The 25838-nt window shown below is 43.1% G+C and overlaps 1 protein-coding gene across 2 annotated transcripts; it reads right to left on the reverse strand.

The window, feature by feature from the left end:
- Window positions 1–9258: 9258 nt before the first annotated feature.
- Window positions 9259–17102, reverse strand: LOC124693380 (serine/threonine-protein kinase VPS15). 2 transcript variants are annotated; one of them, XM_047226861.1, is made up of 12 exons: window positions 16900–17102; window positions 16751–16825; window positions 16119–16241; window positions 15854–15899; window positions 15617–15777; window positions 15363–15442; window positions 14616–14721; window positions 13568–13741; window positions 10605–13484; window positions 10115–10350; window positions 9924–10023; window positions 9259–9673 (listed from the first exon to the last, which is right to left on the reverse strand). In XM_047226861.1, exons 1-12 carry the CDS (start codon window positions 17098–17100, stop codon window positions 9494–9496), a joined length of 4362 nt encoding a protein of 1453 aa, XP_047082817.1. In that variant the 5' UTR covers window positions 17101–17102; the 3' UTR covers window positions 9259–9493. The 2 variants fall into 2 exon arrangements, with proteins under 2 accessions (XP_047082817.1, XP_047082818.1); XM_047226862.1 differs by lacking the exons at window positions 16751–16825; window positions 16900–17102 and having other exon boundaries at window positions 15854–15934.
- Between the last annotated feature and the right edge of the window lie 8736 nt (window positions 17103–25838).

The following is a 25838-nucleotide window of genomic DNA, read 5'->3' on the forward strand; positions in this document are numbered from 1 at the left end:
CCGGGATAGCTCACAATGTTATTAGACCTTCCCAAACAGCGTTTATGCCTGGCCGGCACATTCTTGAGGGTGTAGTGGTTTTGCATGAGACGATCCATGAGCTTCATCGGAAGAAAATGGATGGGGTCTTGTTTAAAATAGACTTTGAAAAGGCTTATGATAAAGTGAAGTGGTCTTTTCTCCAACAAACTTTGCGTATGAAAGGTTTTGACCAAAAGTGGTGTGACCTCATCACAAATTTTGTGGAGGGGGGTTCTGTAGGTGTTAAAGTCAATGACGGCATTGGCCACTACTTTCAGACAAAAAAGGGCCTTCGCCAGGGAGACCCCCTATCCCCTCTTTTATTTAACATTATTGTTGATATGTTAGCCATCCTCATAGCACGGGCTAAAGAGGATGGACAAGTTGGCAGCCTTATTCCTCATCTAGTTGAGGGTGGGGTTTCCATTCTTCAATATGCGGATGATACAATATTATTCATGGAGCACAACCTCGAGAAGGCAGTGAACATGAAACTAATTCTTTGTATCTTTGAACAGTTGTCCGGATTGAAAATAAATTTCCACAAAAGTGAGATATTTTGTTTTGGCAAGGCGGAAGATGAGGTGGATCAGTATAAAAGTATTTTTGGGTGTGAGACTGGCTCCCTACCTTTTAAATACTTAGGCATACCAATTCACTATAGGAGGCTTTTGAATAAAGAATAGAACCCAGTAGAGGACAGGTTTGAAAAGAAACTTGGTTGCTGGCAAGGCAAGCTACTCTCATATGGAGATAGGCTAATCCTTATAAATTCGGTTTTGACAAGTTTACCTATGTTCATGCTATCTTTCCTTGAAATACCTAAAGGGGTATTGAAAAGGTTGGATTTTTACCGTTCTCGTTTTTTACGGCAAAGTGATCGGTCTAAGCGAAAATACCGATTGACCAAGTGGAATATTATTTGTCGACCAAAGGATCAAGGGGGGCTAGGTATTGAGGTACTTGAGATAAAAAATAGGTGTTTATTAAGCAAATGGCTTTTCAAATTACTTAAGGAAGATGGTGTGTGGCAAGAACTGTTGCGCAAAAAGTACCTTTACAATAAAACGTTGTCACAAGTGACGGCGAGGACGACAGATTCCCCTTTTTGGAAGGGCTTAATGAGAGTGAAAGATGACTTCTTCGAGAGAGGCTCTTTTGCTATTGGAAATGGCCATTTAACCAGATTTTGGGAGGATTCTTGGTTGGGCCAAACTCCCCTGGCGGATCAATATCCTTTGTTGTATTCTATTGTTCGCCGAAGAAATGTCTTGGTGTCTGATGTGTTAGCAAATAATCCTCTAAATGTTGAGTTCAGAAGGATTTTATCTGATGCTAAATGGGATGCGTGGATCCATTTGGTTCAGCGTCTTTTATCTATTAATTTGAATGATGAAGAGGATAAGTTTGTTTGGAAGCTTTCTGATTCCGGCTCTTTCTCTGTCAAGTCTATGTATACTGATATTATGAATGGACATACGGTCTATTTGAAGAACTATATATGGAAGCTTAAGGTACCACTAAAGATTAGAATTTTTATGTGGTTCCTTCAACAAAAAGTGATTCTTACAAAAGATAATTTGTCAAAACGGAATTGGCATGGTTCTAAAAAATGCGCTTTTTGTGATCATGAGGAATCCATTAACCATTTATTTTTTGATTGTCCCTTTGATCGTCTTGTTTGGAGAGTAGTTCATTTTACTTTCAATATTGTCCCACCAACTAATTGTACAAATATGTTTGGTAATTGGTTGAATGGGATTGACAAAGATACAAAGGCACGAATTCGAGTTGGAACTTGTGCTATTGTATGGTCTTTATGGAATTGCAGAAATGATATAATCTTTAACAAGAAAGGAACTGCTAATTTTTTATAGGTTATCCGTATGGCTACTCATTGGATCCACGAGTGGTCTTTCCTGTTGCCGGAGGCACAACGGGCACATATGGATTCTGGATGCACCCGTCTGGAGACGGTTGCACGGGATATCTTCAACCAGGTTGGCTGGCGGCTTACTAGAAGAATACAAGATGCATATGCGACTTGTTTTCTTTTTTTCCGCTGGCTGATTTATGTATCCACACTTTGTGATCCTTGAGCTGTAAACTCTAAACCTGATAACTTCGTAATAAAAATAGCTGTGTGCATCTATTGATGCAGAGGCTGGGGTTTTCTCCCTGTATCGAAAAAAAAAGAAATGAGTTGCCTGATTTGAATGAGCCATTCCCAAGTGACAATCCTGAAGAAATTCCAATTAGTCAGACAGCACCTCAGTGATGAATTTGTAATGTTCTAACTGAATGATGTTTAGGATCATATTTATATTTGTAAACACTTGAATGCTATCAGTGCTACTGAAATGATGTTTGAACCCTACAATTTGTCTTCCTCAGTTACTGATGTCTGAATGCAAAGCAAGTACTTGTTGGAATTGAAGCAAAGATTGATATTTATTCCATAAACATAGTTGATTACAAGCATGGTTTTCATCTAAACAAGCATGGTTACCACCTACATTTCCCAATTCTACATCACACTGATCATAGCAACAAGCACTAAGCAGACAGAGAACAAGCACACAATTACACATTCCCTCCAATCCCTCCTTCTAAGCTCCTGCCTATGTTTCTTCAGCAATTTCTTGTTCTCTGCCTTCCTCATCTCTAGCTGTAGCCCCACCCCCTTTAGCTCCATCAGCAGCAATGCATTCTCCTCTTGAAGTTTCTTCTTCTGCTTGTAAGAACTAACATCAACCAAGTCAGAAATTGAATTTCAGTTAACACACCAATTTCAGTTAACACAGAAAATTAACTCACCAGTGTAGATGGAGACGATGATCCTCCTGCTGTCGACGACTTCATTGCCCAACCATCGCCATTCTTCCAGAAGTACTCACCTGTGATCGTCGCCCACGGATCTCCCTCCTTCCAGATGCGCATGTCCTCCTCCTTCAGTTTGCTGGGGGTGGTGGCGGGGGAGGCTACCGCAGGCTGGCCACCTGAGCCTCCATGGCGCCAATCTGCTCCTCCAGGATGACATTGCTTGGAATTGCCGGCCGCCAGCCATTGGGCTCTGCCATGGCCGCCCTCTCCTCCTCCGATGCTAGGCAGCAGTACAGGAGCATGTACTTCTGGCTCCTCCACAACCCTCTCCTCTATCGCCGCACTGCTGCCGTGGCCTTCCTCCGCCACCGCATGTCGCAGCCCTCCGCGACGGCCACGAGCAGGAGCAGGTGCTGGAGCCACGGGCCTGCCCCTCCACCGCGGCCCTCCGTGACGGGCAAACCCTGGCGGCGGCGTCCGGCCCGTGCTGTCCATGCTCCCCTCCCCTTGGTCCGCCATGCATCTAGGGTTCGCCGCCGCAGAGAGGAGAGGAAAGGGGAAAGAGACGAGCGGAGAGGAGAGGAAAGGGGAAAGAGACGAGCGGAAAGGAGAGGAAAGCTTCTGGTCGCGCGCGATTCTCGCATTCTGTAAGGACTTTTCTGCAAAAACGGTTTGACGGTTGACCAGGGACGCGTGGCAGCTCCAGACACCACTTGTACCAACGGTGCACATCCAGAACAAGTTGTTGTACAACCTGAACACACTTTTGAAGTTTTTGTATGAAAATGCACATAGGGTGCAAGTTCTTGTACCTGTGGTGCAATTACCTCAATTAAAATGGTAAGAGCACCTTTAGTTGCGTCTCTCAAATAACGTTTGGTAAAATCGTTGGATCAGTCGAATAAGGCCGCCGCGTGGTGTTGTATTTGGGGCACGCTCTTATCCAGCCGCATCCCCAAATATTTGTTTAAAAAACTTAAATTCAGAAGCTAACTAAAAAATAGTGCAATTTATCTAAAGAGCTATATGCATGGGACATACACGAAGTTGTCCTCGACGTGCAAACACACCCAAATAGTTGCAAAATGGGGACAAGTGGTACAAATAGTTGTAATGCGGGTTCAAAAACACCTAGAACCAATCAGAAGTAGCCATTTGGCTTGCCAGGCTAGCGAATGAACAAAGCTTCCGGGTTAGGCTTTTTTGTGAATCCCCCGCTGGATTTTCTTGACTAAATAAATTGACCCCTATTTTTCACGGTCGGGCGGGAAGGAAATATGCGAAAGAATATTCGTGCCTAACCCTAATTCCCAAATCGTTTTCTCCCGGTGGCGACGGCGGCGCGGCGGACCAGTGACGGCGCGAGCGAGGAAGTTCCAGCAGCGGCGCGGAGGAGGAATGGGGGAAGAAGATGGAGTAGGCCACCGGAGTGGCATTTATCCCGGCGGAACAAGCTCGAGCAGTGGCGCAGGCGAACAGTGGCGAGTAACCGCAGAGGTACTCTGGGATGGCAAGGTATGCTCTTTTCTGTATTTGAATGAATTTGTGTTCCAAATTAGACGACACATACACCGAATTTGGACCGCTTTACTGCATTTCAGGTAGCTGTGCATAAATCGATGGATGCTGCCAATGTTGATGGGCACAACCAGAACTCTTGCACTTGCAGTTCTTCTCGTGTGATGAGGAAAGTTGCAGCAGAAAATTTGAGGCTGGAGAATGTTGTTGCTGTTCTGGAATGTGAAATGCAGAGGATGAAGTTGGAGAAGAAGAAGCTGTTGAGGGATCACAAAGCAGATATGAAGTGGAGGGAGAAGAAGGAAGCTGGCATTCTTGTGTTAGGTGTTGTGTGTGTGATGGTTTATGTGGTTGTTGCCCTGATGACAAGGAGATTTGTTTGAAAAATCATGTACTCAATGCAGCTCTGTAATCCAGCTGTTGAGGGATTCCCGTTTAGTTGACCGTTCCGTGCTGACGTGTGGGGCCGCGTCGTGTGGGGCCGCATCGTGTGGGGCTGGTAGAAAGGGACCGCGTGGGACAGGACGAGACCGCGTTTGGTTGTACGTGAGCAGGAGCTGGGTTCTGTCTCTATCGGCCCAAATTGGCATCCCTTTTTAAGGGCACCTTTTTTCTCTCTCTCTCTCTGTAACAATTCTCTCTCTTTTCACAAAATTAGTAGCAAATCTAGAGAAGCTTCTATTTCTGTCTTTTTTTAATGATTATTGCCTTTTGGCCCTCGTTTTTCACCCAATATGGTAACAAATCTAGTAGCAAATCTAGAAGCTAGTATAGCATAAATTACAACAGCATAATAAATCACGAAAACTAAGTATAATACATAAACTGAATACAGCTGCCAATAACGATGTTAATGTTCACGACAAACTAAGCTGAAAATAATACAAGACGCAATGTATGGCCAACATGAAGACTAGGATACCCTAGGATGAATGAATCTGTTCTTCATCCAGCATATATTTCTTTGTCGCTCCATTCCAAGATCTGAAGAAAATGTTCATTGAACTCCTTCCGTCTGCAGTGTGCAGCCAATACATCCTCCAAACGGTACGGTCTTTGTTCATTTCTCAGACCGTAGTTTCCTAATTTATCCACACGTAGTGGCCACTCATCCCAGGCCTTTATATCATCAAAGTACTATCTGATATAACCCAAATCCGTGTAGTAGATGCAGCCAGGTCGAAGTGTCGGGTGCACTCTGGTGTCGACGGAGATACACCGGATATAATGGACGAAGAAGGCATGACTGCCAGGCATTTCTCTTGCTTTTAATATGTAGCTGTTGTACACTTCATAGTGGTTGTTCAATAGCATGTCACACTTGGAAAATTCACTGAAAAATTCCCATCTTGAACTCTGGATTTCTCATGTCAACAGCCGCATTGAAAACCTTGAACTTGTTGTGCAAATGTCCCTTCACTTCAGCTGTTAGGTGCAAATCATCATCCGCTATTAGAGTTGCATCATTTTCTATTTCATCAACATCTTGGTGCTCATTGTTGTCATGTACTTCAATGTCAACATTATCGATGAACAAATCATCATCACCATCTGCCGCATCATAGTCACTGTCCATGAAATCTGAATCAGCACTATCATCTGAATCATCTAGCACATCTGAATCTGCATCATCTGCATTTCCATTTGCTGCATTTCCTTCATCTGCATTTCCATCACCACAATTTCCATCTAGTCTGAAAATTAACCATGGCCTGATATGCTTGAGAAAGTTTGTGTGATCAAGGTACACATACAATGTCTGACAAGTAGGGCCGACAACATTACTCATATGCATTGCATCTGCATTTGTCACTATGGACCCAAGACCATTAGTGCGTAATTTATCAGGCGTGTACCAGTACACTGTCATGTTTTCATTCCTCTCGTACCCCATCTGTCTAAGCAACTGATCAATCCACTCAATTGACCAAGTTTCTGTGCTGCAATCATCCCAATACTCCACTGCTGGCTGCATGTAACAGAAATTATCCATCCTCAAGCCACAAAAGAATCCATTCTGCTCAACTTCAAACAAAGTCTCATTGTTACCTGCACATATAAAACAAACTGTAAAACTCAAGAATATTCTCACTGAATGAAATCTAAAAAGTGACAGTGATTTGAACTATCAGTGCCTTGGCATATGCAAATACTGTTTGCCTTGTGTAACATTGTCTACATCCTACCTCTTCCACTATAAATATCGTCAATGCATGTGCCCGTACATAACACATTTTCTAATTCAGTCATGGGATTTTCCTGGAGTGAGAAGGGCAAGAGGAGCAGTAGTAGCAGAAAGAAATCCCAGTTCAGTAGGAGCTCAAGTGCTAGAGAGTTGCCAACCAGAGAGAAAGAAGTGATATTGTATCACAGAAGGAGTGTTGAGGAGAGGGAAGCAGCAAAAGAGAGAAATAGGATAGCCATGATGGAGAGGGAAGCTGTAGATGGGCTGGAAGAACTTGAGCAAGAGGTTACTGCTGGACTCATCTTGTGCCGCATCAAGAAGAATTGCAGAGCTTTGCAAAGAAGCTGAAGAAAAGCATCCATGGTAAGTCGAGCAAGAATTAGTGTGTGCATGGTTGAGATGTGTGAATGTGTGAGCCTCTGAATAATGAGCCAATGTGTAAGAGGTGCCGTTGTAATCCTTGATCTGTGTGTTAGTGTGTATGCTGTAATGTGCAGTCTCTGAATAATTTCAGTTATGAACAGTTAACTGAATATCGACATAACAGAGAAATTTTGTGCAGGTTCCTCCAATCAAACTACACGTCCTACTACCGCAAATTTGTGACTTTATCAAAGGTTACATACCCACAACGCCCCTAACCGACTACAATCACTTATTACACTCATATTCACCATCTGTCATGAAAATTTTGGCCAGAAAAACAGAAACCAACTGCCGAGATGAACCAATGCGCGACAGATGAATAATTCTTCCAGCCACTGCAGAAAAAAAAAACCTTGTCTAATCCATCTCCTTAACCATCTCGATGAAACCCTAGCCTGATCCCACGCAACGAGCTCTCATGGCCATGGCGGAAAATGAAAGAACCGACGCATAAACCAACAGGAGGGGAGGAAGAAGGAGGGACGGAGAAACCATACCATAGTTGGGAGCCTCTTCCAGGAAAGCGGTCGTATGTGCGGCGGCATGGCAGCGGTCGGTGGCGGCGCGGCCATCACCCCGTGATCGTGCCGAGAAAGACGGCGCTAATGGACGCAGTGGAGACGACGCACGACTAAAAGAGATGGGCCAGGGGGCTTTTGTGAATTCCAATAAATCCGGGGAGGTTTTTGCAAATACATCCGCTGACAGCGTGTCCCTCCCAACAGTGCAATTCGGATTGTTTGGGGCAGTTTGCACCCGACTTACAACTTCGTGTATGGCCTGCCCCCATTTTGCAACTTTTTAGGTGTGTTTACACGTCGAGGACAACTTCGTGTATGTCCCATGCATATAGCTCTTATCTAAATTAAACTAATCTACCGGCGGCCGCGTCGTCGCGGTAGTAGCACTCGAAGTACATGTAGTCGCCGTTGGTGACATTGTTCTTCCTGGTCGGACTCGTCGGTGGGCTCGTCCTTCACGGCTCGGCTAGGGCTACTGCTACAATCAATGCGGCGGGTCGATGTCGTCATCGTCGCGCGTGAGGTCGATGAATGGCTTGCTTGGGTCATGGATCTACATTAGCGGCAACGCTATCCCACCATGCTACCATCGCGACGGGGCGGCTCCCTGTGCCCGCCTGGGGAACCGATGCCGCTATTACTAGGCTTAACCAGAGGTTTGCGATAATGTAAATGACGAAGAAAACAGCCACGTCACCACCATGTGTCAATGACAAGACAGATCTACCACTCGTCACATCACCAACGTGTTGCATCCAGCGTGTCCGCAAAAAACCGTATGGAGCAGGAATGGCCTCGGAACGCCAAACACGCTATTAAGCTGCGCCGGACTAAAATGAACTTTGAGGCAAGCGGGCTAGGCACATGATTTTCTATCTGGGGGCGCCCCAAAATCTCTGGGATGGTTTGGGGGAGAGGTACCTCCAACATTTGCGTGTGAGCGAGCCCTCTGAACGTAGTTCTCCCACTGGCAAAGCTCCTGGGAGTGCACACATTCCAATGGCTAGCGAGAAGACAGAGGCATGGAGGCTGGCAAAGGTGTGGCCAGTGTCAAAGGTCCAAGGAGATGGAGGTGTGGCGTGGTACACAAGACTGCACCGGGCTGGCAGTCACACAGGTTTTGAGTGCGGCAGGTGGTGAACAGCAAGGCCAGGCGCTGCGCTGCGCTGACTGGTACTGTGTGATGGGCAAGCAACCGAGTCAGGTTTCCAAGGCAAGCAGGCAGGCAGCGTGGCGTCTCATCGCGTTGCATCGGATCCGCTTCTTCTCCTCCTCGGCCAGCGACTCCGCTCGATGCTTTTCATGCTTTCCTCACACTCAGCGTTGCGATCAACAATGCCGCTGGGATCTGCGCGCAATGTTGCTACTGTGCTCTACTTCTTGCGTGCGAGTCTGGGAAGAGATTATGCCATCACAGTTTTAGGCATCCTAGTGATTGATATGCGTCCTATGCAATCATCTTTTGTGGTAAACTCCTCGCAAAGAACTTGTTTGTTTACGTAGCACTACTGGAATGCAATTCGACTAAAAAGTGGAGTAGAGTGCCATTTAATTTTAAAGATGAACCAAAAAAATTAGTATGGCTGGTTTTGTTTCATACTCCCTCTTTCCCATGAAGGTTGTCTCAGATTTATCAAAATTTGAATATATATCTAGATGTTGTTTAGTGTCTAGATATATATTCAATTTTTAACAAATCTCAAACAACCTTCATAGGACTGAGGGAATATATACACTGAAAAAGTAAATAGAAGTACATGAAGGAAAAAAAAGTTAAGTTCGTGTTAATCTGGTGCCTAAACCAATAACAGTGTGATTGAACAACATATCAACAAACAACTGGACCAGGGATACATGGAAATTTTCCATTTCGTATTGACTGACATCATCATCTGTACAACAGCGTGTCAAGATATATGTACCGTGTCATGAAACTAAATATGTACACCAAAGAGGACTTGTCATCTTGGGATGGTTTTACCCACCCGAGCTGGATTAGCTATTTCCACACTTTGACGGCACCGTCTCTGCTGGCCGATATCAACCTCTGGCTCGACAGGTTGACAGATGCCAACGCGAGGATGGCGTCCCGGTGGCAGCCAGCGGAATCGGCAGCAGCCATCGCGAGCTGCGTCTTGTGCGTCAACCTGGATGATGGCGTAGGCTGCTTACACGTTTCCTGCACCCACAACGTTGAACTCTGTTAGCGTCAAAGAGAGATTCAGAGAGACTGACTGCCCCCGCTGTTTCCAAGCACCACCACTAAACTGGTGCAATCAGATAACCATGTAGGAAGTCACCAGCATCGTTTTGAAGATTATAAAGTGATGGATTGGTAAATTCAAAAGGTTCCTGGGTTCATAATACTACTTTGTAACTTCAGATAAACAACAGAAACAAAATTGCTGACACTGTTTTGGTAAACTTACCTGTACAACCTGTACACCGTAGCTGGATTTTATATCATAGCACTCATCATTTCCAACTCCTTTCGCTGAAGGGCCAGCAATGCAGAAGCTTTGCTCAGGTCTTCAAAATCATCAAACATAAAAACACATTAGATTACAGGTGGTGAAGGGGGGAAATGCAGAAGCAAGAGGGTCTGGTAGTAATATTCAACCTGGCCTGGTCCCAATAGCGTATCTTCAAATCTGTTCCTCCAGTCAACAGATCTCCCCCTGGCAAAGGAAGCAAGCAACGGATGCCTGGAAGGCGTGGAGGCGGACTAGATAATTCCTCAATTCTGTATTTGTAGCTTCCCGCTCGCCTTATGTCTTTGGCGTTTGTCTTGTTAACAGGTCTTGATGGTGTCTTCGGCATAACAGCCTCATTCTCGATGCTTGCTGTCCTAAACATCTGTACAGTGTTTACAACGAGATACCGACCATAGTATTAAATATATCCATCTTTTCAAAAGATGTTGGTACTTGCACAAGATGATATAAAGCTCATGGAAGCACTGAAAGGAGAGCAGGCATTTCACATTCTAAATACTGTGAAGTAGCACCAGGAGCTTCTAAAAGGATTACAAGGGTGTTCAGTAATGTCTCAAAGTCGAGTTAATGAGATATGCTATAAAAAGAATACTAGAAAGAAATCTATTTAATTACCTGGTGGCAGCTACCATTCTCAGCATTCCACAAGGAAACTTCATTGTAGCCTGCGGCCACAAAAACCAGTGGTCTTCCAGCAGAAGATATTGAGTTGTGTGGTGGTATAAGCAAGCACAATTTCTCTATAGGGGTTACTGTGGAATAGTTCCATGAGTTGACAGGAAGCAAAAACCTATGATCCCACAACGTAAGAACACCTCTTGAAGACCCTGAGATGAACCAATTTCCACACTGGCCCATCACAAGCGCTGAGATATAGCCCTCCTCCGGTGAGGATTTAAATGACCAAGATTCTGAATTGGTCCTTGCATCCCATTTATGGATGTCACAATGTTCAGTGCTGAATAGGATGGTTGGGCTAAAGCTGTCCGATGAACAATTTGCAACACTGAGAATAGCACCTTCTTTCAGATCTTTCCTTTTTACGTTAACGATGCCAGAATACCTCTCTGCAACACTCCCAACACCGCGTGCGCAGTCAACAGAAAACAAGTGCAATGCGCCATCACTATCACCAACAACAACCTGTGAACTGCCAGAAAGCATTGTTGTACATAGAGCTTGGCTACTACCCAAGTTATATGTCAACCTTGATCTGAAGGCAATGTCCTTTTCCAACTTTCTTGTATCCCATATCTTAACACTTGAGTCATCCGAAGCCGTCACAAAAAAGGTGTTGTCATCTGACACCGCAATATCATTGACAGACAACCGATGTTCTTGGAGATGTGCAACTAGAACTCCACGAGGCTTCCAACCTGTCTCCAGAGCCACTGCTGATCTGGTGAAGGAGGGCGACACTGCAGTCTCAGAGTTGGAGACGCCATCACCTGGCACAGACAAGCTGCTCTTCATTGAGTCACTGATGCTTAAATCACCATGCCTGCTACTGAAATGATTCTCTCTAGTCTGGAGGCCTTGAACTGAACTTGATAAACCTGGATGCCGGTTGGATTCCCAGGGCATAAATATTTCTCCTAAACCACGCTTATCAGTGGTAACCGAATATGATGGAATTCCCTTAGACAATCCATCATAAAATGAACTGCTCACAGTAGATGCATGTGGTGCGTAGCCATAATATAACGATTTATCTGAAGAAATTGAGTCTTTGATGTCCAAAGACACATTGCCAGACAAATTAGATGTTCTCAACCTTACAGCATCTTCCAGAGTGGCAGAGGGCCCACTTTGTGTCGTAGCAGGATATTTTCCACCAGGTAATGTCTGTTCTTTTTTACCATCACCCTTCAGTAAAACGTTTCCTGTGTCCTTGGTAACCTCTAAAGCTTGGTATAAGACTGCTTTCGAGACTGGAGGCTTAAGACATGCAAGAAGAGCAGCTTCAGACAATGAAGGTGGCTCCCTGTGTAGAAAATGCCTTAGATGTGGAGAAAGGTACACATAAGTATCTACAGGCCCTAAGCTCTCGCTACAAGCAGCAATAAGCCTTACAGCAGACCGTTTAACCCATTGAATTGGATGACATAGTAGAGGAAGGGCCTTCCCAAATAAGCCAACGATTACCCTTTTCCTCAAGTAACGACTTTCACACATCATGGTTAAGCAGTCAAGTACGTTTACAACCACAGCTTCCATATCGTCACTTAGTGCCTGTTCAAGATAGGGCAAAAGATATTCCTCGACACTTCTTGAACCAATGAAGTAGCAAACAACGACAATTTGACCAAAGTAAACTGCACGGAGCTGCTCATCATGGTCATTCAGAAATGCTGGAAGTATAGGAAGAAGAAAATCATTACTTTGTCTGTGCCCAAAAAAGTAACATAGATAACCTATATCCTGCAGGAGAGCTCTGCGGACATTAGGTGTCTGCTTTGGTCCCATTACCAACTCTTGCACTATGTCATAAATACTTTTCCTCAGACGTGCAAGTTGCCGATCAATTTTATCATGCTTCTTCTTCAGTGGTGCTTCTGCAGACTGTGATCCAGCAGCAACCACTGATTTGTCTAGAGGCCCAGCATCAGTTATGCTCCGAGAACGAAGCAAGAATCTATAAGCTGTTAAAGCTAGCTTATAAATGTTACTGGCATAGCAAACTCTGACACTCTCCTCTGTATCATCTGGGAGCAAAGAGAGCATTGGGAGGATGTACTCAGGGAAGATCATTGCATCACTGATAGGGAAGTCTTGAACAAGACAGAGAACATCAGACAAGGTTTCCAAAGCAGCGCAGCGAACTATGGCAGCGGGATCTGAAAGCATTGCAATAACATAGGGAATAACCAGCTGCAAGCGACTATCGTCATCTATGTATGTGGAAGAAATCTTCAGAAGGATGAGACCGGCCCTTCTTAGTTCTGGTTTTTTGACACTTCGTATGGACGAGCAGATTAATGAGGCAAGCAAGACCATGCCTTCACAGCTCACCTTGGAATGTGTCTGTTGGAAAATGTCAAAACTATAGGTATCCGATTGGGCATCATAACCAGACACTAAAGCAAGCAAGTTACTCTTGGATATCTTGTGCACATGGGATACATCATTGCTCTGGGCCGCCAAGACACTTGTAGTTTGACTTTGAGTTTGATTAACCTGCTGCGAGGGCCCAATACCATTTGCACGTGAAACATTTGAAGCAGCATAACTTTCTGTGTCCTGCATGACCTTTGTGCCTCCATGGACGTTCCTTTGCTCCACTTCCTTGAGAAGGAGATTGAGATCTCCAGCGATCTGATGATGGTCTCCAGGAATGTTTCTCTTAACTAAGGATGCACTTTTGGCAGATTCTCTCGGTGAGTTTGTAACTTGTCCTCCAATGTCTTCCTTCCCAGATACTTGATTTTGTTCACCTGTTAAGCCACTTATCATCATGTCATGTATCCTTTCAAAATTTTCCTGTGTCTTCTCAACCTGTATTAAGTAAACTATGTTAGGATGCTCATGGTGATTAGTGGATGGACCAGAAAATGAACATGAATTAAAATGATCCTTACCCTAGCATCTGAGCCAAGTGGAACAATATCCGAGAAGAAGTTGTGCAATCTTGAAAAATAGGTTGGAAAAACGACAGTTTCATATTTTTGCAGATAGCTTTTACATGATAGCCTTTCTTTGGGGTCTAATTGAATCATGTGAAGTACCATGTCTTGGATACCAGCATCTTGTATCTGAAAGAACAAATTAACATTGATCACTTTGTTGCTGGTATATCTCAAAGGAATGTATCAATCCTAGTGTTAGGTGACATCATCACATAGCAGCAAATGAAAGTAGGTTTGTATGCATAGTTGCATACATGTAAATAATACTCCCTACACCAGTACACCATGCATTTTTAGTACATATATGTTTCACAAATGAATTAAAATAAGAAGGAATGTATACCTACAGAGTGGCCAAGTTCGTTTTAATTAATTTAGATCCACGCAGAAAATATCGTTTTTACACAAAAGACCATTCAAACCCTTTGGTACTATATGCTAGTTGATTAGCTTGAATACCAAGCACTCCATTGTTTACTCAGTTGCAAGAATTCAAACATTGCAAATTTTATTACCAATTGAAGCTCTACATTGCACTAAAATCTGCAATGGATCATCCACTTAAGGGCTTGGGGAAAAACAAGTCATGCTCCAACAGGCAGTAGCTAGTACTACTCTAAAGCATAGTCCAAGAGATATGAACAGTCAGTTCAGGACCAATATTTGGGCAGATACCCAAAGTTTATGCATCATACAGTACATGCAGTCATAGTTCTCCTATTCTACTTGTGTTGTTATATTGGATTCCATGCCAGAAGCTAAGAAGGTATTGCATTGCAAACTACAAGTTTAGAACAAAATGCCCAAGTAGTCATGACTCTAAAGAACATGATTACAGGAACTGTTGGTCCTACTTCACTAGAAGCAAGCATTACTGGCCATATAAATGAAATAATTCCACAGGCACCCATGGAGCAACCAGAATATAAAGTTTCTCAGAACTGAAATAATTCAGAAAAAACACAGAAAGTATTTCAAAGAGCGAGAAATAACAGAAAACCTTTTCTAGGGTATGCATAGGGTCATACTGGCCACGCCGATAAGCGAGAAGTTGTGAAAGCTCAAAGAGGGGCTGACCTTCCAAGAAAAGTTCAGCAAGAACACACCTGGAAAGTAGGCAGATAGTGCATACCGTTGGTGAATAAGGAAATAAGAAATCCATCAATTTCAATTTATATTTTAGAACAGTAGAGTACTGCAGAAACTACAAGTAGCTAGTGAAGAAATACATGGAAAATAACATTTATTTTGAGCAACAAATCTTCTGATATTTAACTGCACAGCACTCCTCAATCTTGAGAAAAAAATTATTTGCAACGCAATATTTGTGAACAGGCATGCAGCCTCAAGTGAATCCAAAATAGTTTTGAACTCTTGCCCAGTCTATTGGTAAACTCAGTACTTCACTGGTGGGTACTTTCTCTCAAGGTAAATATACAATGCATCGTAGCAAAATACATCATGTACAGCAATGATATTGCTGGCCCAACAGGTAGATTGTGCATAAACTTATTGAAGTAATCTTCCAATAATAATCATCAGATTTGATCTGATAAAAAACACCTTTTCTCATATGAAGATATCAAATGACAATACATCCCATATGATCAAATTAACATGTTCAAGCAAAAGATAGTGATGATGTAGCTATCACTAATATGCGAATGGAAAGCAGAACAGATAGAAATGAAACAACCGAACTCTCGACAAAATTAGCAAAGATCTTACACAAGAAAATACTACATACCCGAGAGAAAATATGTCCATAGAACGTTGCAAAGGCGCATCTGCTGAAACCTGGGACTCACCACCATGTTCATGTAATCTCTGGACAAAAAATGGAATTTAGTTTATTTTGACAGTACAAATAGAGCATGTGCCAGAGAAGATATAGGCGGTCAAAGATATAGCATAAGAGTATAAAAGAGAGCAAGCAAACTGGGATACAATGGACGAAAGAGCATAACTTTTTTTGACTGTAACTTTGGCGAAGGGACTAACCTCAGGTGCTAGATAGCATCTTCGCCTTCCTCCAGTGTCAAAGAAGAAGGAAAAATCAGATGGATCATCATCTGGGATGTATGTTGGCTTAAAAGACGCAAAGTCTGTGAGGTAGAGCCAATTCCATGAGGTCACGAGTACATTCTCACATTTGATGTCACCTAAGAGAAATAACGGTGTAAATATGAATGAAAGGAAAACGCTAATACCAATATGACTTGGAGAAAACCTTCTCACCATGGCAAACTCCCTTACTATGGCTCTGCTCCACGGCATGGATTAACTGCACAACCAAATGAGCTAAGTCGACAAGCATATCTGGAAAGGAAAGGGATAACAAATGACTCTTACACGTTCCACTAATTCGAGATACGAGGTTCATGTCTACACTTAGCAGAGATGATGTACAACTTCCTATAGTCAACTAGCATGATCGACTCCTTTGCATTTCAAATACTACTAATGGCCATTCAACAGCAGCGACAAAAAAACAAGGGCTCACCTGAAAAGCAAGCCATTTTTTCTCTATCTGACTGAGGAAAGGGCGCGTGCTAAGTCTATCGTGCAGGTTGCTGTAGAAGTACTGCCTCAGGAGATACGCTGCCTTGTCCGTTTGAAACCAGATCTGAAAAAACATTTGAAGCCCTGTTAGTCGGCATGCCAGCTAAGGGAGAAGGAAAAGCACGGATGCGTAACAAAGCCTCTCTCTCTCTCTCCACATTGAAACGCAGTGACATATTTCAATGTTGATGCATAGGTCATGTTATGTGAAAACATGAAAGTAAGAGAGCATACTCCGGACTGCTAGTAAATGATAATAATCTGAAAATCAGAATGTAACCTGACAGCCTAGCCCTAGAAGTAGAAACCCCTAAATGATATAACAAGCAAACCAAAAAGCAATTCAGTCTAAATCTAACACTACCGCCTCAGCTGAATGCGCGCACTAAAATTCCAACCAAAACCAAACAGAGTTAAATAATGCAGATGGCATAAGATGTCGCTAAACCTCACTAAATGCCACAACATAACGCGGTATACTAGCAATAAACAGCAAGTAAATTGTTTCCCTCGTCCGTAATGCAGAGGCAAAACTGAATTTAGCACACGGTACAGTGCACGCGGGGTGGTCACCTGGAAGGGCAGGACGTGGGAGCCCTCGAGCCCCTGGAAGGCCCTCCGGATCCGCTCCAGCCTCCGCTCGTGCTCCTGCGAGGCACGGAAGCAGATCTCAGAACGCGGTTGCCCAAATCGGAAGAGTAAGGATGGAGGGCTGTGGGTACCTTGAGGTCGAGCGGCTCGCCTGCGCGCTTGAAGTAGACCTTGACGAGGAGGAGGCCCTCGTCGTGCTTGCAGAGGACGGACTTGAGGAAGCGGCCGCGGGAGACGACGTCGAGGAGCACGAGGTTGTAGGTGGAGGGCAGGTCGTGCAGGTAGTACTCGGTCGCGGACGCCTGCGTCGTCCGCGCGATCTTGTTCCCCATCCTCGCCGCCGCGCGCGCTCCTCCGCCGGTCGCGGTGGAGGGGGGCGGGCGGGGCGGGCGGCTGGCTCGCCGCCGGTGAGGGGTTTTGCTTCTGGGCGCGGGGTGGCGTGCGGCGGAGGCGATCGGGGTTTCCGGCGGTCGAATCAACCGGATGGGAAGTGTGTCGTGTTGGGCTCTGGATCGAACGAAATCCCCTGCGTCTGCGTTGCGGTGACCTGGTGCGAACCGGTTCCGTTCCTGTCGTGGAGGGAACGGAAGCCGTTTCTACTCTGCCTGTTCAGTTGAATTAATAGACATAGACTTGTCCCAATAGACAAAATTAGAAATACACATCTTCAAATTTATATAAATCTAAGGACATCTCCAACGGGGCAACACCTTTCGGACGCCACATCCGTTTGCGTCGGCCGAAATGGTTGAAATCGACCGCGCTCCGTTTCCATCGGGATGGCTCCAGCAGCACGCCGGCCGTAAAGGAGGAAGGGCAGGCTGCAGCAACTGCGGCCAGGCCATCGCCGGTGCAAGAGGCTGTGGTGAAAGTGGCCACGGATCACAGGCCGGAGCAGCAGCCGGCGCGCGGTTGTTGGAACGCGTCGGCGTGGCCGGAGGAGTCGTTGGCCTCCGCTGCGAGCACCGACTCGCAGAGCTGGATTGCGAGCTCATCCCACATAGCGAGCTCATTGACCTCGTCGAGCTCGCTATTGGCCAATGCCATGGCAATGGCCTCGTCCTCGGTAATGTCCGACGGCTGGGTCTCCGGATCCCACGCCGGCCCGCCGGCGTCATGGTTGTTGTTTGTGCGCTTCACCTCCTCGTCCTTGTCTGCGTCCTCATCCTCGTCCGCGTCCTCGTCCTCATCCTCGTTCTCCTCTTCTTCAATGGCGATCTCGTGGTCGAAGTAGTCGAGGTCGCCAAGGTATCCAGCTCGGCGGCGCGCGTCGAACTTCCACGTCCCGAACGAGATCCAGTTGTAGGAGTTTGATGTCTACGTTCCCCCTCCTTTCCTGTAGACAGTGTTGGGCCTCCAAGAGCAGAGGTTTGTAGAACAGCAGCAAGTTTTCCCTTAAGTGGATCACCCAAGGTTTATCGAACTCAGGGAGGAAGAGGTCAAAGATATCCCTCTCATGCAACCCTGCAACCACAAAGCAAGAAGTCTCTTGTGTCCCCAACACACCTAATAGGTGCTCTAGTTCGGCGAAGAGATAGTGAAATACAGGTGGTATGAATATATATGAGCAGTAGCAACGGTGCCGTAAAATAGCTTGTCGGCGTGTAGTTGATGGTGGTAGTATTGCAGCAGATAGTAACGCAGAGAAACAAGTAAACAAGCAAGTAGTAACGCAGCAGTATTTAGGAACAAGGCCTAGGGATTACACTTTCACTAGTGGACACTCTCAACATTGATCACATAACAGAATAGATAAATGCATACTCTACACTTTTGTTGGATGATGAACACATTGCGTAGGATTACACGAACCCTCAATGCCGGAGTTAACAAGCTCCACAATAATGCTCATATTTTAGTAACCTTTAGTGTAAGATAGATCAACAGACTAAACCAAGTACTAACATAGCATGCACACTGTCACCTTCATGCATATGTAGGAGGAATAGATCACATCAATAATATCATAGCAATAGTTAACTTCGCAATCTACAAGAGATCATGATCATAGCATAAACCAAGTACTAACACGGTGCACACACTGTCACCTTTACACACGTGCAGGAGGAATAGAACTACTTTAATAACTTTGCTAGAGTAGCACATAGATAAATTGTGATACAAACTCATATGAATCTCAATCATGTAAAGCAGCTCATGAGATTATTGTATTGAGGTACATGGGAGAGAGATGAACCACATAGCTACAGCGGAGCCCTCAGCCTCGGGGTGGATTACTCCCTCCTCATCATGGAGGCAGCGATGGCGGTGAAGATGGCGGTGAAGACGGCGGTGGAGATGGCTCCGGGGCAATTCCCCGTCCGGCAGGGTGCCGGAACGAGAGTTCTGTCCCCCGAATTGGAGTTTCGCGATGGCGGCGGCGTCCCTGGAGTCTTTCTGGAGTTTCGTCAATCGGTACTGCGTTTTTAGGTCGAAAGGGCTTTTATAGGCGAAGAGGCGGCGCAGGGGGCACCTGGAGGCGCCACACCCTAGGCCGGCGCGGCCTAGGCCTGGCCCGCGCGGCCATGTGGTGTGGTGGCCCCCTGGCCCCTCTCCGACTCTTCTTCGGTGTTCGGACGCTTCCGGGAAAAATAGGAGGTTTGGCGTTGATTTCGTCCAATTCCGAGAATATTGCCCGAACAGCCTTTCTCGGAACCAAAAACAGCAGAAAACAGAACCGGCACCGTGGCATCTTGTTAATAGGTTAGTTCCGGAAAATGCATGAAAATGATATAAAGTGTGAACAAAACATGTTGGTATTGTCATAAAACAAGCATGGAACATCGGAAATTATAGATACGTTGGAGACGTATCAGCATCCCTAAGCTTAGTTCCTACTCGTCCTCGAGTAGGTAAACGATAAAAGATAATTTCGAGGTGACATGCTACCAACATAATCTTAATCATACCATTGTAAAGCATATGAGATGAATGCAGCGATTCGAAACAATGTAAATGCAATGAGTAAACAAGTGAATCATATAGCAAAGACTTTTCATGAATAGTACTTTCGAGACAAGCATCAATAAGTCTTGCATAAGAGTTACTCATAAAGCAATAAATTCATAGCAGAGACATTGAAGCAACACAATGGAAGATTAAGTTTCAGCGGTTGCTTTCAACTTGTAACATGTATATCTCATGGATAGTTGTCAATGCAAAGCAATATAACAAATGCAATAAGCAAGTATATAAGAATCAATGCACGAGTTCACACAAATGTTTGCTTCTTGAGGTGGAGAAAGATAGGTGAACTGACTCAACAATAAAAGTAAAAGAATGGTCCTTCAAAGAGGAAAGCATCGATTGCTATATTTGTGCTAGAGCTTTTATTTTGAAAACATGAAACAATTTTGTCAACGGTAGTAATAAAGCATATGTATCATGTAAATTATATCTTACAAGTTGTAAGCCTCATGCATAGTATACTAATAGTGCCCGCACCTTGTCCTAATTAGCTTGGACTACCGGATCATCACAATGCACATGTTTTAACCAAGTGTCACAAAGGGGTACCTCTATGCCGCCTGTACAAAGGTCTAAGGAGAAAGCTCGCATTGGATTTCTCGCTATTGATTATTCTCAACTTAGACATCCATACCGGGACAACATAGACAACAGATAATGGACTCCTCTTTTATGCATAAGCATGTAACAACAATTAATAATTTTCTCATATGAGATTGAGGATATATGTCCAAAACTGAAACTTCCACCATGGATCATGGCTTTAGTTAGCGGCCCAATGTTCTTCTCTAACAATATGCATGCTTAACCATAGGGTGGTAGATCTCTCTTACTTCAGACAAGACGGACATGCATAGCAACTCACATGAAATTCAACAATGAAAAGTTGATGGCGTCCCCGATGAACATGGTTATCGCACAACAAGCAACTTAATAAAAGATAAAGTGCATAATTACATATTCAATACCACAATAGTTTTTAAGCTATTTGTCCCATGAGCTATATATTGCAAAGGTGAATGATGAAATTTTAAAGGTAGCACTCAAGCAATTTACTTTGGAATGGCGGAAAATACCATGTAGTAGGTAGGTATGGTGGACACAAATGGCATAGTGTTGTTTGGCTCAAGGATTTGGATGCATGAGAAGTATTCCCTCTCGATACAAGGTTTAGGCTAGCAAGGTTGTTTGAAGCAAACACAAGCACGAACTAGTACAGCAAAACTCACATAAAAGACATATTACAAGCATTATAAAACTATACATCGTCTTCCTTGTTGTTCAAACATCTTACTAGAAAATATCTAGACTCTAGAGAAACCACTCATGCAAACCCAAATTTTAGCATGCTCTATGTATTTCTTCATTAATGGGTGCAAAGCATATGATGCAAGAGCTTAAACATGAGCACAACAATTGCCAAATATCACATTACCCAAGACATTATAGCAAATTACTACATGTATCATTTTCCAATTCCAACCATATAACAATTTAACGAAGAAGAAACTTCGCCATGAAAATTAAAAGCTAAGAACACATGTGTTCATATGAACCAGCGGAGCGTGTCTGTCTCCCACACAAGCATGATGTAATCCAATTTATTCAAACACAAACAAAAACAAAAGCATACAGACGCTCCAAGCAAAGCACATAAGATGTGATGGAATAAAAATATAGTTTCGGGGAGGAACCTCGATAATGTTGTCGATGAAGAAGGGGATGCCTTGGGCATCCCCAAGCTTAGACGCTTGAGTCTTCTTAGAATATGCAGGGGTGAACCACCGGGGCATCCCCAAGCTTAGAGCTTTCACTCTCCTTGATCATGTTGCATCATACTCCTCTCTTGATCCTTGAAAACTTCCTCCACACCAAACTCGAAACAACTCATTAGAGGGTTAGTGCACAATAAAAATTAACATATTCAGAGGTGACACAATCATTCTTAACACTTCTGGACATTGCATAATGCTACTAGACATTAATGGATCAAAGAAATTCATCCAACATAGCAAAAGAGGCAATGCGAAATAAAAGGCAGAATCTGTCAAAACAGAACAGTTCGTATTGACGAATTTTAAAATGGCACCAGACTTGCTCAAATGAAAATACCCAAATTGAATGAAAGTTGCGTACATATCTGAGGATCATGCACGTAAATTGGCTTAATTTTCTGAGCTACCTACAGGGAGGTAGACCCATATTCGTGACAGCAAAGAAATCTGGAACTGCGCAGTAATCCAAATCTAGTACTTACTTTACTATCAAAGACTTTACTTGGCACAACAAAACACTAAACTAAGATAAGGAGAGGTTGCTACAGTAGTAAACAACTTCCAAGACACAAATATAAAACAAAGTACTGTAGCAAAATAACACATGGGTTATCTCCCAAGAAGTTCTTTTCTTTATAGCCGTTAAGATGGGCTCAGCAGTTTTAATAATCCATTCACGGGAAATAGTATTTGAAGCAAAAGAGAGCTTCAAGAGGCAAATTCAAAACAAATTTAAGTCTAACATGCTTCCTATGAAGAGGAATCTTGTACACAAATGAATTCATGAAGAACAAAGTGACAAGCATAAGAGGATAAAACACGAGTAACTTCAAGATTCTCAACATAAAGAGGGGAAACTTAATATTATTAAGATGCATATAACCATATTTCCCTCTCTCATAATAACTTTCAGTAGCATCATTGATGAAATCCACAATATACCCATCACTTAAAACATTCTTATCATGGTTTATATGCATAGAAGTATCATTAATTTTGGCATAAGAAGAGTTATTCTCATTAATAGTAATTGGAGCAAGATTATTATCAAGAATTTGAACATGGTAAACAAGTTGCATATTAAAAGAATTGTTTTTGGTAATCCAATCATGACTATGACAAGTTTCATAAGGATAATTATAACCTATATCATAGCATTCTTTATAATAATCATCAAAGATCGGAGGCACAAGTGTCATCATAAGAAATAGAATAGTTATCTTTCACAGATCGGTTTATCTATGACCATACCATCATTGTCATTAGAAGGAGATGTATCAAACACATAATGATCAGTAGCAAAAGGATTTTCAAACACCTCTTCCCCAAGCTTAGAGCTTTCTATATTATTATGGGAGGAAGCATGGATAGCACTGACACTATGGCAATTATTATCATCATTTTCAGAATTAGTTTCCCAGAGATTTGCAATATCAAAAGTAGTGTGTTCATTCAAATCATGATTGCTAATGTATGTAAAGGGCATAGGAAGATCATCGTATTCAGATTCATTATCACAATAATCATTAGGAGCAACATACTTACGGTTACCTAGCGTTATCTCATTCACGCGGGGATACGCCGTTACCTCTTTCTTTTTATTCTCCTTCTTCTTCTTCTTCTTCGTTCCCTTCTTCTTCTTCTTCTCTTCCTTCTCCTCATTTCCTTCTTTAGGAGGAAGAGGCTTGAAGGGTAGCTTGTCCGCATAACCTGATTTACTTTCAGAAACAATAGAAGAAACTTGGGAGGATCCCTCCTTTTCATTAATTAGTTGAAAACACACAGCGGTCCTATCATATTTTGGCAAGGTGTCATCTTCTAAAATATTTTGTATGTAAGTATTTGTATGGCTATTATCAATGCAATAAGAAAAACACCCATGCAGGACATCATCAATATCAAGATCACTCATATGTAACAAAGAGATTTTTCTCGACAATTCTTCACACCCCAAAAATAAAGTGAGTTCATCATGCTGATTAGGAGTAATTTCATCATCACAATACAAGTTTGCAGCACTCATTGGGTTCAAATTATCATTGGAGGAGCATTGAAAATTAAAATGACCCACTTCATGGCAAACTTCACAAATAAAAGGATAGAGGGCACAAACTTTTTTACCAAGATCATCTAGAGCCCTAAGCCACTTTCTAGTTTTTTCATTAATATGATGGATGCAATATTCATCTTTGACTTGATTAATTCCACAGGGTCTATGCATTCCACAAAAATTAACATGCTTATAAGAAATAGCATTCTTAGGAGTTTGAGCATGCTTATTGCAATAATTAACAACAATTTCATTCTTCATGCAAGCCTCTTTAAAAGGTTCATGATACTTATCAAAATTCTTCTTAGGCAATTCAAAATGAGAAGCAAAGGATTTATAAAGATTTGCAGCAACTTGAGAGTCAAGACCATAAGTAGCACTCATATTTCGAAATTTATCGGTATCCATAAAGGCTTCAATGCATTCATAATCATAATTTATACCGACTCTTTACCTTTGTCGTTCTCCCATCCTTCGAGCGTTGTCCTCAATCCGATCAAGAAGATCCCACCTAGCTTCAATCTCCTTGCTTGTGAAAGATCCCTCCGAACAGGCATCCGGATAGTCCTTGTGTTGTCCTGAAAGTCTCGCATAAAAATTGTTAACAATAACATTACGGGGAGCTCATGAATGGGACATTTGAGCATTAGTGACTTTAGTCTCCCCCACGCTTGAGAAATACTCTCTCCATCACGAGGATAAAAGTTATAAATATAATTCCTATCAATATGCACTTCATGCGGAGGATAAAATTTAGAATAAAAGAGAGATGCAATTTCCTCCCAACCAAGAGAATGTCTATTCTCCAACAATTTATACCAATGCGCCGCTTTACCGATCAACGAAACAGAGAATAGCTTCTTCCTCACTTCATCCATAGAGATACCTGCACACTTGAATAACCCGCATAATTCGTGCAAAAACAATAAATGATCTCTAGGATGGACAGTTCCATCCCCTTTATAGTGGTTGTCCATAACACGTTCAATAATTTTCATAGGTATTTTGTACGGAATACTTTCAGCAGGTGGATTTAAAATATCAGAAGCATCATTAGAGTTATCGCATATGGGAGATAAAGCATTATCAGAACAAATTTTCTCCCCTAAAGATGGGAAGCTAAAAAGATCACAAAAACTAGCTTCCCCAAGCTTAGACTTCTTAATAGCATTAGCAGTAATTGCATTCATACTAATAACATCGCTACTAGCATGCAAATAAGGTTCCATAGGTTTTTTAATTTTCGCATCAAACAATTCTAAATCAGGAAAAAGACTAAAAAGCTCACCAATTTTTTTGTTGTTTTCCATTATGCCTAACTAGTGTAAACAAGAAACAAAAAGCTGCAATTGCAGGATCTAAAGGAAATAGCTTCGAGTACTTACAATGGCGGAAAATAGCTTAGTAGCCGAGATCCGGAGTGTGAGTACCTTTTACCTTTCCTCCCCGGCAACGGCGCCAGAAAAGTGCTTGATGTCTACGTTCCCCCTCCTTTCCTGTAGACAGTGTTGGGCCTCCAAGAGCAGAGGTTTGTAGAACAGCAGCAAGTTTTCCCTTAAGTGGATCACCCAAGGTTTATCGAACTCGGGGAGGAAGAGGTCAAAGATATCCCTCTCATGCAACCCTGCAACCACAAAGCAAGAAGTCTCTTGTGTCCCCAACACACCTAATAGGTGCTCTAGTTCGGCGAAGAGATAGTGAAATACGGGTGGTATGAATATATATGAGCAGTAGCAACGGTGCCGGAAAATAGCTTGCTCGGCGTGTAGTTGATGGTGGTAGTATTGCAGCGAGTAGTAACGCATAGAAACAAGAAACAAGCAGTAGTAACGCAGCAGTATTTAGGAACAAGGCCTAGGGATTACACTTTCACTAGTGGACACTCTCAACATTGATCACATAACAGAATAGATAAATGCATACTCTACACTTTTGTTGGATGATGAACACATTGCGTAGGATTACACGAACCCTCAATGCCGGAGTTAACAAGCTCCACAATAATGCTCATATTTTAGTAACCTTTAGTGTAAGATAGATCAACAGTACTAAACCAAGTACTAACATAGCATGCACACCGTCACCTTCATGCATATGTAGGAGGAATAGATCACATCAATAATATCATAGCAATAGTTAACTTCGCAATCTACAAGAGATCATGATCATAGCATAAACCAAGTACTAACACGGTGCACACACTCGTCACCTTTACACACGTGCGGGAGGAATAGAACTACTTTAATAACTTTGCTAGAGTAGCACATAGATAAATTGT

The sequence above is a fragment of the Lolium rigidum genome, chromosome 2 (genome assembly GCF_022539505.1).
Source record: "Lolium rigidum isolate FL_2022 chromosome 2, APGP_CSIRO_Lrig_0.1, whole genome shotgun sequence".
Lineage (NCBI taxonomy): Eukaryota > Viridiplantae > Streptophyta > Magnoliopsida > Poales > Poaceae > Lolium > Lolium rigidum.

What these genes read in the sequence shown, in the direction of transcription:
- LOC124693380 (XM_047226861.1), bottom strand. Translation starts at nt 17,100, where the DNA reads ATGGGGAACAAGATCGCGCGGACGACGCAGGCGTCCGCGACCGAGTAC. An exon ending in GATGCTATCTAGCACCTGAG is followed by an intron (nt 15,443 to 15,616) that starts GTTAGTCCCTTC and finishes TTTTTTGTCCAG; the next exon opens with AGATTACATGAACATGGTGG. An exon ending in CGCTATTGGGACCAGGCCAG is followed by an intron (nt 10,024 to 10,114) that starts GTTGAATATTAC and finishes ATGATTTTGAAG; the next exon opens with ACCTGAGCAAAGCTTCTGCA.